The following is a 13,053-nucleotide window of genomic DNA, read 5'->3' as shown; positions in this document are numbered from 1 at the left end:
GATCCCAAGGGTACTGGAGGCAAATTGTTTGTATGTTAGCTGTGTATTCCTAAAACGAATACAAAGCCCGAAAGTCTCTCGAAGCCTGCATTTGGTGGTCTCAAGCCACTTCTCCCACCCTGGAAGACCGATGGCAATGGGTGGACAAAGGAGGAACCGAGGGCCAGGCTGGTTGGTATCAATTGCAGTTTACTCCAATCTCGTCTCATTCTCTCCTGATTTGCTGGGTCCTCTTGATTCTCCCTGGGATTCTCCTTAGTTCCTCTCTTGGATTCTCCTTCATTCTCCCCTTGCCCAATCTCTTTTACTCCTCCTCCCTCTGCCCCTCTTTCAGCCTAGTTATCTCCCAAATCATAAGAGGGCTAGGGTAGCAATTACACATAGGTGTTGTCATAAAGTCAACCGATGTAAGATCCCTCCCTCAATGTTATACTGCAATTAGTCACATATATACCTTTCCATTAAAAGGAAAACATGAACTCTCTCTTTTTAAATATAAAGCAGCAAACCGGTGTTCGTACCAGTTCATATGCAAGTATAATTTCTGATCTATTCAATAAATTCTAGAATCACTGTATCACTCTCGTGCCATTTATTAATATTAGCACTTGTAGCACTGTTGTCCCATGTTCATCGATTTGCTTGAGCGTTCACCAGTAATGTCTCCATTGTGAGACTTGTTACTGTTTTGGCATATTGAATAGGCCATGGGTAGCTTTCCAGGCTCTGCCGTGCGGTTGGGATACTCTTGATAGCTTGCCGGGCTCTCCGAGAGGGATGGAGGAATCGAACCTAGGTTGGCCGCATCCAAGGCAAACGCCCTACCCGCTCCTGCCAGTTATTAATATCAATTGCCACAAATAAAAGGAACTATATTTTTTAACATCATATTTTACTACCTGAGTAATTGGAGTCACCTAAATAGTCAGTGTAATGTTCAATATTTTTGATTATTTATTACAAAGTTATAAAACACCTCTAAGTACCAAACCAAGTATACTTCTGATAAGTATTAAACTCACCTGCAGTAACTATGGCAGTTATTTTAAATTATATTATTTTAAATTTTGAATCAGTCTTTTTCAACACAAAACCCGCTGGAAATCATAATTGACTCACTCCCAAAATTAAATACTTTTGCATACTTGATGAATCAGAAAATAAAATTTTCTTACCTAACTTTTATATTAATCTTGAAGTCCTCTAGATTTTTATAGCTGATAACATTGTTTTCTGGTTCTACTAAGACATAATTTGCTCCCTCTAAAAATAAATGTAAGCAAGAAATAATACATTTATTACTATAACTGCTATTCAAGTAGAAATTCTTTGCTTCAAGGGGATGATAAATGTCAATAACATTAATGTCCTTCCCCTGGTCATGCCCACTGTTCACACACAGGGAGCCTCTTTATCACCTCACAGAGACGAACCTCATCTTTCCTCTAGCAATGCTATCTTCACTGAAGCGCATGTGCTACTATCAGAAGTCTGATAAGACCAAGGTTCAGGTTTGCTTATTGTGTAAAGGTCTTTTCCTATGACTTTTATAGAGGGTTTGATGATCTCCCAGGTATTCATGAAATTGAAAAGAAGTTGATTCATTAGTATCCATGGTGTTTAGCGATTCTCTTTCACTCTATCCAAGATCCAAACAACAATCTCATACTCTCACCACAGCAAGACATTAGTATTTGTAGAGCATCAATTAATTTTTTTTTTTGCTTTTTGGGTCACACCTAGTGATGCACAGGGGTTACTCCTGGCTCTCCACTCAGGAATCACCCCTGTTAGTGCTCAGGGGACGATATGGGATGCTGGGAATTGAACCCGGGTGGGCTGTGTGCAAGGCAAATGCCCTACCCATTGTGCTATTGCTCCAGCCACCCGTAAATTAATTTTTAAATGAGAACTAAACCAAGGGAGTGAAGGCAAATTTGGTACCAAGGTGAGCAGAGCAGGTGGTAAAAGGCAAAGCAAGTATATCTTCAGGCTGCTTCTCTCTAAAGATAAGTAGAGCAAGAAGCTTATGATTTGACTGGAGTCCAAGACACTTAATTAGTAACTCCAAATATCGACTTCAATCATGTCAGGGGGTATTCTGTTGCAAGTCTTTTTCCAGACATTACCATTCATCTTAATCTCAAATTGCGTAGTTCCTGTTGTTGTGAAATTCTCCCTGTGCTTAGCATTAATTGTCCATAAACCAAGCCTGTGGAAAAAAAACATTCAAAATATGTAGGTCCCATCAAATCATATCTCTAATTCACCCATTGATTATGTCTACTCTTCCAATGAGCTTTTAGTAAGGGTTAAGCACTGTGCTCATTGATTTGTGTGTTAAGTCATTCAATCCCCACATAAGTATTCAAGAATACATTATATTATTGGGTTGGGTTACCCAATTACTTTATTGGAGAGAGCAGATGCGGTTGGGCTACACTAGCACGCAACAGGGATGAAGGGAGACATTACTGGTGCCCACTCGAACAAATCGATATACAAAGGGATGACAAGTGATACAAGTGATTACATTATTATCTCGATTTTATCATCAGAAAAATCTCTTCCAGAGAGATTAATTAGCATGCCCAGGAACAAAATGGAGACTTGGACTTTTATTGATCTTTCTGGCTCTTAAAATCCTTGGCCAAAATTCTGTGCTAGTGGACAATGACCACAGTGGATAACCTAATATACTATGTCTGCTGGATTTTTAAATTATAGATAAAAACATGCATTTTAAGAAGAGTTGTATGCATACTGCAACTTCTTTATTTCTGTACACTGTCTGGTATACCATAGTATATATTTAGCTGGAAAATATTTAAATTTAAAGGCAGTGGTCAACCAACCAATATGAAGTTCTATCATATTACTAGATAACACAGAATATAGCATAGGACAGAAATATGGATTATGTGTTTAGGACCATTTGATAAGATGAAGCTCGAAATGATCAAATGCAGTTTTGAAGACAACTCAAAGCTAGTGTGAATTTTTTTTCAGTGTCAGGAATGAAATATGAGACTTCACACATGCAAAGCATTGACTCTATCCATGAGCCACATCTCCAGCCCCCAAAATAATTTTAGAGGGGCTATATGGAGAAAGGAAAGAGCGAAGGAGCATCTAGTCATCAGGTAGATCTGGGTTCTTATTTCAACTAACTTTTTTAGATCTGCATTACCTGAAAAGGGCTATACATTTCTCTAATACTTAATATTCTTAACTGGAAAAGAGAAAAATTAAGGAGCCGAGTTCTTGGCACACAAGAATTCATAAATGTTCATTTTCTCTATATGTGGAAGAGTTTCAAAACACTGTGCAATATGAAATTATCCATGTATATCTCAGAATGTCCTAGGAATTATCGTCTGATGCAATTTGAATGTTTCTGCAGACTCTGAATCACATACTTAGTCCATTTGCAACATTTTTCTATTCTATGAAACTCTTAGAAACTTGGGGGCAGTGTCTGTCTCACAGTGTCCCGGGCCTGTCTTTTTCTCTGAATCAGACAGAGCAGACTGGCTTGGTGCTGGTGCTGGCCATGTTGTCAGGCCCTGTCCTTGCTGCAGAGAAGCCCATGCCGATGTCCCTATAGGAAGAGGACAAAGGACACTCACTGGCTCTGAGAAATAGTAGGAAACAAACTTTCTTTACATCAGTTATTTTTGTCATATATAAATGTCTCCAAAAATCCATGCCATAACTCCAGGCACATCTACTGATTATAAACAAAATAATTTCAACAACAAATATTTTTAAATACTTAGCATCTGATGGAATGTTGAAATGAGGGAAAGTTACAATTCCAGGATTTGTAGTACTTCCTACCATGTCAGTTTCTTTCCCTTTTGGGTCCTACAAGTAAGAAGAAAAAAGTGAGTTTTATTTTTCAGACAACCTATAAAACATGAGTTCATATATACAAAATAGCATGTGATGGATTGTCTCAATAGATATATATTGTCTAAGAAACTATGTTGAAACTAGGTACAGCAACATTGGCCAGGTATAGAGTCTGAGACTGTCAGCCATTCAAGTTAGTTAGCAAATATTAATAACACATAACAGAGTAAGGCAATTAGAAAGGCTTATATTTAGAATAATCATAAACAGAATGATGAATGGGTGTTAAACTCACTTTCCTTCTCCCTGAGTGAGACTTCTAGGATAATTTTCAGGCAAAGTCTCCAGCTATGCTCAAAAGGTTTTCTTGATTTCCTGTCATATTCAGGATCAACTCACAATATATCAGGAAATGTCATAGTAATGTCCTCTGACCTCTTCAATATCTCCTCTCCATGGAGACTCCTAACAAGTATCCACAAGGCTGTGTGGAGCCATTTACCTTTCCATCAAGACTACCTGAACCCAAACCTGTCTGTCCCAGACAGTGTCTCTTGATGCAAAGTAACATATCAAAGCTTTGACTCTATCATTCTGGAGTGTTTCTGAGACATTTCTTTGTGATCAAGCCATTATTTGGTCCAGTCCTATACCTTGATTTTTCATGTCTTCAAACCTCTGCTTCTTCTCAGATGCCAAGACATAGTCCAGCTTCTATCTGTCAATCTTCCCAGTGGTATTCTAAAAGACCAAGATCAGAATCTGCCTTCATTCTTCAGCACTTTCTTCCAGAATAATTAGTAGCTATCTTTTCTTAGATCTGTTCTTCGATTGGTCCTGTATTTTCTTTACCTGGTTTATTATATTCAACTGAAAAATCAGTTATTATCTGTATGATCATGGTAGTGACTCAAGTTTTCTAAACTTCCACTTTCTCGTGTATAAGGAGAGGTGAAAATCATTGTAAGGTTGTCATGACAATGCATTTCATGGTCCTCTTACATAACACACACACACTTGCTTTACCTGTCCAGGATTCACAGTTACCAAGAGGACACACACATTTAACAGAATTGCATAAAGAGTCTTCCACTTTGTTCCACTTCTGAGATACCTTTATTCCCAGAAGTGGAATTACTGTGTCAAATGAGAACTCAATTTCTAGTTTCTTGAGGAATGTCCATATTGTTTTCCAAAAAGTTAGACCAGTCTGCATTCTCACCAACAATGAAAGAGTTCCTTTCTCCACATGCATGTCAGCACTGGTCTTTAATGTTCTTTTTGATGTGTACTAGTCTCTGTGAGTTGATATCTCATTGTTGTTTTGATTTGCATCTCCCTGTAGATAAAACGTAGAGCATTTTATCATGTGCCTTTTGGCCATTTGTAATTCTTCTTTGAGGTAATTCTTCTTTGAGGTTCATTTTTTCTCTCCATTTTTTGATGGGGTGGGATGCTTTTTTTTTAGGAATTTCTACCTGTGACAGATATATCTTGGATATACATCCCTATTTGATGGTTATTGGGTGACTAATGTTTCCCATTCAGAGGTCTGTCTCTGTATTTTGGTCACCATTTCTTTTGAGATGCAGAAGCTTCTTAGTTTAATGGAGTTTCATTTGTTTATCTTCGCTTTCACTTGCATGGTAGCTGCTGTTTCATCTTTGAAGATGCTTTTAGCTTCAATGTCAAGGAGGGTTCTGCCTACATTTTCCTCCATGGAGCTTATGGATTCAGGTCTAATATTTAGATACAACTGAAACTCAACCATGAACAGCTTTGGAACCATGTATCTCACAATGATTCAACAAAAATAAGTAATTTATTTTAAAAAAAGGTTGCCAATTGGATAAGATAATACTGAAATTGGGGGCAGAGGTATAGAGCAGCGAGTAAGGTGCTTGCCTTGCACCCAAATAACCTGGGCTTGATCCCGTGGCATCAGGAGTGATCCCAGAGCACAGAGCCAGGAATAAGCCCTGAGCACAGCCAAGTATGGTCCCCAAACCAAAATAAATACACAAACATTTAAATTGGTACCTTGTACACATAATTGATGTACTATTGTAGCTTTGAAATAAGTTTTGTCACATTTGACCAGAGATAAAAGAATGAAAACTCTTTATTAATATGATAAAACCATCCAAGTGAAATTTTTGTATTTAAAATTAAAAATACTAAATATTCAGTCATGTTAATTACAATGTAACTTGTGATTACATTTCAGGCATTCTATATTCCAACACCAATCCCACCCCCAGTGCCGACTTCCTTCTGCCAATGTACCCAATTTCCCACCAGCCTGCCTCCTTGACAGGCACTGTCTTGTTTGTTTGTTTGTTTGGGGCTATACCCAGTGGTGCTCAGGATGTACTCTTGTGTCTGTGCTCAGGATCATTCCTGGAAGCCTGAGGAACACTATGTGGTGCTGGGGATAGAACCCAGGTGGCTTCACACAAGGAGAATGCCCTATCCACTATACTATTGTTCCAGACAGGCACATTTTTACTTGGTTGCTGTAGTCCCAATCTCTTACTTGCAGTATGTTTGGCTCTATAGCATATATGTGTTTATATATACATATGTACTAAAACTATGATTCAGCTTATCATAAATTATTTTTGTATTTAAGCCAGTTATAGCACAGCAGGTAGGGTGTTTGCCTTGCATGCAGCTGACCCGGGTTTGATTGTTCCGTCCCTCTCACAATGGAGACGTTACTGGTGCCTGCTCGAGCAAATCGATGAAAAAAGGGAGGACAGTGCGAAAGTGCTACATCAAGGTTAAATTTTGATTTTAACCACAGGCAGTTCATTGCAACTTGGATGAAACTAGGGTTTCTTGATCAGGAAAGTGAGTCAGAAGGAGCAGAACAAATACTGGATGATACCTCTTTTGTGGTATATAAAGAAGCAGGACAGGGGAACCTCAAGTATCAGATGATGGTAGACCCTTACCCCTGATGACAGAACTAAAAATGTCAAGTAAGTGGGGAGACATACTAGGGAGAGACAGATAAAATGGACTGAACGTAACATAATGACTCTGGTAGTGATTAGGTAAGATACTTATCCATTAAAACCATTAGTGTTGACACTGTTGCAATATGTGACCCAAGTATAGTAATAAAATATTTTTTTAAGTTTGCCAATAGTGTAATGTGCAGTCCAGGAGGGAGTGTGTGTGTCTGTGTATGTGTGTGTATGTGTGTATGTGTGTGTGTGTGTGTTGGGGTAAGGGGTAGTGTAGATCTTGAAACCTTGGTGGAAGGATACTGTCACTCTGGCTATAGACTTGGAACATTTGTATGCCTGAAACTAAGTTATTAACAGTATTATATATCCTGGGTCCCAAATAAAATCTCAAAAGAAGAAAAATTTAAAATTAATGCCATACTCACTATAAAAGTTAAGATAACTTCTCTTTGAGCTGGTTTTAGGTCTTCGTCAAATGTATAAGCTCTAACTTTTACTGTAAAAGAAAAGTCACAATAGAAAACTTTTTAAAAGTGAAAGTAAAGTGAAATTTACCAGTTACACAGGCAGGGTAGAGGGCTTGGGAGGTGGGGGGAAGAGGGGGAGGTATACTGTGATTCTTGGTGGTGGAATTTGTGCACTGGTGAAGGGATGGATGTTCGAGCACTGTATAACTGAGACTTAAACCTGAAAGCTTTGTAACTTTCCACATGGTGATTCAATAAAAGAATAAATTAATAAAAAAAAGAAAATTTTTAAAAAACATTTAAAAAAGTTTTTAAAACATTTTGGAAAAAGAAATGGACACGATCCTAAAGTTTTTTATATTTTATACTGATATGTTTCTCATATTTTGCTTTTATCATTTATAACTTAACCTTTGGTTTATCAATTCTTAACCATTCTATATGGTATAAGTTGAGAATTAACTTCATTGATGGGGGCAGGGGAGAATACAAAAATAAGTCATTGTCTTGATTTATCCATTGATCAACTATCTTTCTCCCACCACCATACCCCAGATTAAAATTTACTCTTAAACCTTAAAAGTCTCCAATAAAATAATTATCCACTTTATCCCTGTTATCCCAATGTTCATCGATTTGCTTGAGCGGGCATCAGTAACGTCACCATTGTGAGAATTGTTGTTACTGTTTTTGGCATATAGAATACGCCACGGGGAGCTTGCCAGGCTCTGCCGTGCAGGCGGGATACTTTCAGTAGCTTGCCTCGCTCTTTGAGAGAGATGGAGGAATCAAACCAGGGTCGGCGGTGTGCAAGGCAAACGCCCTACCTGCTGTTCTATTGCTCCAGCATTAAAAACAATAAACAAAGCAAAATAATAGGTTGGAAAAATCAGCGCACAAAATACGTAGCATTCTATATGCAAATAAAGTACTTGAAAAGAAACAAACAACAACAAAATCAGCTTAATGGTGGTGAAGAATCAAGTACTTAAGAATCAATTTACAAAAAAAGTGACACTCTGATACTGATGAGAGGAATTTGAGGCCACTGAACATGGCCAGAGTAACCTGCATGGCAGCGTCCAAGCACCCACATCCCTGGACACTAGCACTGTACCACTCGCCTGACTATCACCTGGAGTGGACCCAGCACCCCTGAGCACTGCATAGGAGCCCCGACCCCTGAAGAAGATACAAGACTTATACATAAACAGCTTTAGACACATTTAAAAGACATAGCAGAGAACACATGGAAAAGGAAGAGAATTCCCATGTTTTTGTATTGGAATAGTTAACAAAATTAAAACGACTATTCTTCCCAAAGCATTATACAAAATCTGTGCAATCCCTATCAAAACGGAGGATATAGTGAAAGAGGAAACTTTATCCACTGTTGGTGGGAATGTTGTGATCAGGTTGTTTCTATGAAAAACAGTTTAGAGACTTCTCATGAAATTAAAAAGAAAACTCTCATATAACCCAGTGATTCCACTCTGTGGCTTCTATCCCAAGAACACATAAACCTTATATGAATACTTTTGCCCAAAGCAGCAATATTTAAGATAGCTGAGATTCAGAAAGAACCCAAATATCCAGCAACAGTCAATGATTTAAAATGTGGTAGCAGTAAACTATTCAGCTATAAGAAAAGATTGCATCATGAAATTTTCTGCTATGTGGATGGAAGAGAGTATCCTACTGAACAAAGTCTGAGAGAACGGGACTGACACAGAATGATCTCTCTCATGTGTGGAATATAAGGAGTGACAGTAGGAGTATAGCAAGTATCCAGCGAGTAACAGAAACTCAGAACTGGTCTTCAGGGGGAATTGGGTGGGGAAGGTGGGGAAGGGAGAATGCTTGGACAACAGAGGAGGGAGCAGACACTCAGGGGTAGGGGTGATGTTTATATACAATCATCATCATTAACAATATTGTAAGCCCCCATGCCTAAAATAAAATTTAGGAAAAAATTTTGTGGGTTTTCTATAGCAACACACTTTCTGTAATCTCCTGGCACAATGAGGAATAATTCCAGAGCACAAAGTGAGGAGTGAGGCCTGAGCCCTTCTGAGTGTGGCCCAAAGAACAGCAATAAGTTGTGGCATTTATATGTGATAAAAGGTTGGAGTGATAACCTAGCGGCTTGGGCGTTTGCCTTGCACGAGGCCAACCTGAGTTCGATTCCTCCACCTCTCTTGGAGAGTCCAGCAAGCCACCGAGAGTATCTCACCCACAGGCAGAGCCTGGCAAGCTCCCCGTGGCGTATTGGATATGCCACCAACAGTAACAAGTCTCACAATAGAGATGTTATTGGTGCCTGCTTGAGCAACTCGATGAGCAGCGGGATGACAGTGATACAGTGAAATTCTCTCTGTAGCACTGTTGCACTGTTGTCCCATTGCTCATTGATTTGTTTGAGTGGGGACCAGTAACGTCTCTATTGTGAGACTTCTTGTAACTTGTTGGCATATGTAATACACCATAAATAGCTTGCCAGGCTCTGCCATGTGGGCTGGATACTCTCAGTAGCTTGTCTGGTTCTCTGAAAGGGACGGAAGAATCAAACCCTGGTCGGCCACGTGTAAGGCAAATGCCCTAGCCGCTGTGCTATCACTCCAGTTCTTAAATTCTCTCAACTATAATGAAACATGAAATTTTTCTTTATTTACAGAATGATTGGAAGTAGAGTCTCATATTCAATAAGTCATAGGGAGAAGGACAATGATAAATCATTTTATTTACAATGTTTTGTAAGGAAGAGAAGCAATGGAATAGAGAGTACATACTAATTACAAACTCTTAAGTTCAACTACGGAACTGAAATTACCAATCAGTTGTGAGGAAAGGCTTGGATGGAAGGAAGAAATGGTCCACAAGTCACATTAGGTCACTGGTGGTGGTGGCACGGTGGGGGGGAGGTGTGTGGGGGAGAGGTCATGTCTTTGGCACTTTGGTGCTGGTAGAGGTACAATAACTCTGCCACCAAAATCATAGATATTTGCGCTTATTATAATTATATTACCCCAAGTATAATTTTTTAAAAATCCCATCTCATACCTGATGTTTCATCTGGAGTGTAAATAGATTTATCTGTCTGAATAAAGATGAATCCATTGTCATAACGCAGTGGAATTTTTGTTGTTTTTGAAAAATGAGCACATACAACTTCTAAGTACACATATGAAATTGCATTTGGTTCTCCAGGCAAATCTTTTCGTTCTATCTGTTAAAATATCAATATTTTAATATTAATTGTAGAAATATAATATATGTGGCCCTTTTCAGACATATTGATAAGGTCAGAAAACTGTACTACTAGGTTCATGGATATTTTTTCGTATTCCTTGAACATATGGTTCACATATTTGTCTGAGAAAAAGTTCACTTGCTTTGATATATATTTTAGCAAAATAATTATTTTGGAGAATCAGGTATATTTTCTAAAATATAAGCATAATTTAGTAAAACATATGTTCAGAATGGAATGTTCTCCATTCTATAAATATTTTGGAACAAGTGATACACCAATATATATCTCTCTCCAGATGTATTTTCCTTCTAATATTAGTTAAAATTTCATTATATAAATAATCTTTCCCTAAAATTCATCATGTAACTTTGAGACAGTTTCAAAACTGGTTTTGTTTTCAAGTCGCCAAATCTTTTCTCATCAATAATTTTTATCTGACACATCTGACTTGTGTATATTCACATTAACCACAAATCAAAAGCAAGTTTCCTAACATTTTATTCTGACCTGAATATACAAACATGGGATTTTTCAACTCATCAATGATTGCACACACTTTTGTACTGTGTATCATATCTTTATCTATATGTACAACAGATGAGTGCATTAGTGATGCATGTCCTTTACAAGGAGAAATTAGACATGATGAGAAAATATACATACGATTAAGCTTGCAGAGTCTTGGAATTTATTTTCTGGAGATAAATTAACTTGCCCAAGGGAATATATGAAATTTTTGTCAGGATAACTTTTAATAGCAACAGACACAGAAAACGGTTCTGTATATCCATGAGCTTGAATCACTACTTTCTCAGAGGCATCAACACAGAAAGCTTTAGGTGCGAAGACAACATACCTGTTGAAAGAGCAAAATTATAGACATTTTTTTAAGTCTCCAAACTTCCTTTCTTTTTCTTAATATTTTTAAATTTTTTACTAGTGAATTACCGTGGCGTACAGTTACAGATTTGCAAACTTTCATGCTTGCATTTCAGTCATACAATGATCGAGTACTTATCCCTCTATCAGTGCCCATTCTCCACCACCAATGATTCCAGTATCCCTCCCACCACCCCCACTCCTTATCCCCCACCCCACTCTGCCTCTGTGGCAGGGAATTCCCTTCTGTTCTCTCTTTCCTTTTGGGTGTTGTAGTTTGCACTGGAGGCATTGAGTGCCATTGTGTTTGATCTATAGTCTACCTTCGGTTCGCATATATAGAGATATTCTTTTAATAAAAAAATAATATTTATTTTTTTACCTAAGAGAAGCAAGACACTTAATCAATGGTTCATGTACTTAGCAGTACATATTTTATTTCTCAAAATGTAACTTTTCTATGTTAAAACTAGGAGACTCCAGAGAGCATCCTAAGATGCTTTTATATAGAAGCAGATAAAAGGCATTTGGCTCCCTATCTCCAGGGGAATGTTTAATAGAGTCCCCTAAAGATGCTGCAGATAGGGATTATGATCTGGGCGGCTCATGAGCATGAGTTCATAATGACACAGAAATGCCTCTGGACCTTGCACCAGGACGATTTCACCTGGGTGCCTCAGATGGGAGCAGGCATTGGCCCTCCACCTGTCCCCTTTGAGTCCCGGCAGCCACAAACTTCCAGAACCCAATGAAAACACCCGGTACATGGGACCAGTGACTGCTAACTCCAGGTCTCAAGGGACCGGGAACAGGCCACTCCTTCCCATCTCCATGAAACATTTAAAATCAAAATACTAATCAGCAAGTTATACCTCTAGAATACCTGGATACCATCTTATATTAGGACACAAATCATGCCAGGCCAGTAACAGCATTGATCAATATATACAAGTGGACATTTTCATAAGTAGGAGGTTAGGAGGTTAATTTTTAGAAGTAGGAAGTTAACATTTTAGGGCACGAACTAAATTTGGCTTCCTCTGTAACTACTACACAAACATTTGCAAATGAAATATGGAATCCTTCACTTACGTTTGCTCCTGTCCCCAACTTCTTCCCAAGTAGAAAAATATACATATTATGCTTAAGATATCCATGGCTGGAATAGTATCAAATTGTGCTTGTAAGGTATCTCTTTTTGTGAGCTCTACTTAAACGTTTTATTTAAATGAGTGTTCAGGTTAATAATTAATGTCTGAGAGTTTGTAAACTTAAGTAAGAAACCCAATTGTTTACGGGATAACCTCTTAGTGTCTATCAGCAATTTTGGAATCTGAAGCGAGTGCTGTTTGCTCATCTGTTTGTTTGTGATGAATGTGTTTGACTATGATGAATCAAACAGAAATGACATCCAAATAAAAGTCTCTTAGAAAATGTTTCAAAACTGGACACAGGCACAAAGTTCTTGAAGGCTGTCTTAGGTTCCACAATTTCTGGGAGTGGACTATGGAGTGAATGCCCCGAACCATTGCCTTTACTGGTTCCAGTGCATCGATCCTACAGATGTAGGGGCTGATGGCTAGTTTCCTTATTGCTTTGTTTTTCTCATTAAGTCATCTTGGCT

At 38.2% G+C, this 13,053-nt stretch overlaps 1 protein-coding gene across 1 annotated transcript in view; it reads right to left on the bottom strand.

Moving 5' to 3' along the window:
• LOC101541669 (complement C5-like) overlaps nucleotides 1–12,611 on the bottom strand; it is a 54,060-nt gene extending 41,449 nt beyond the window's left edge. Inside the window, exons 1-7 of the mRNA XM_055132253.1 lie at nucleotides 12,522–12,611; nucleotides 11,214–11,406; nucleotides 10,358–10,523; nucleotides 7,256–7,326; nucleotides 3,776–3,867; nucleotides 2,130–2,212; nucleotides 1,176–1,263 (exon numbers count right to left, since the gene is read on the bottom strand). Of these exons, the coding sequence (XP_054988228.1) occupies nucleotides 1,176–1,263; nucleotides 2,130–2,212; nucleotides 3,776–3,867; nucleotides 7,256–7,326; nucleotides 10,358–10,523; nucleotides 11,214–11,406; nucleotides 12,522–12,586 (758 nt within the window). The 5' untranslated portion in view covers nucleotides 12,587–12,611. The remainder of the gene's footprint in view (nucleotides 1–1,175; nucleotides 1,264–2,129; nucleotides 2,213–3,775; nucleotides 3,868–7,255; nucleotides 7,327–10,357; nucleotides 10,524–11,213; nucleotides 11,407–12,521) is intronic.
• Between the last annotated feature and the right edge of the window lie 442 nt (nucleotides 12,612–13,053).

This window comes from Sorex araneus, chromosome 1, assembly GCF_027595985.1.
Source record: "Sorex araneus isolate mSorAra2 chromosome 1, mSorAra2.pri, whole genome shotgun sequence".
Taxonomy (NCBI): Eukaryota; Metazoa; Chordata; class Mammalia; order Eulipotyphla; family Soricidae; genus Sorex; species Sorex araneus.
This window is presented reverse-complemented; position numbering and strand designations above follow the sequence as displayed.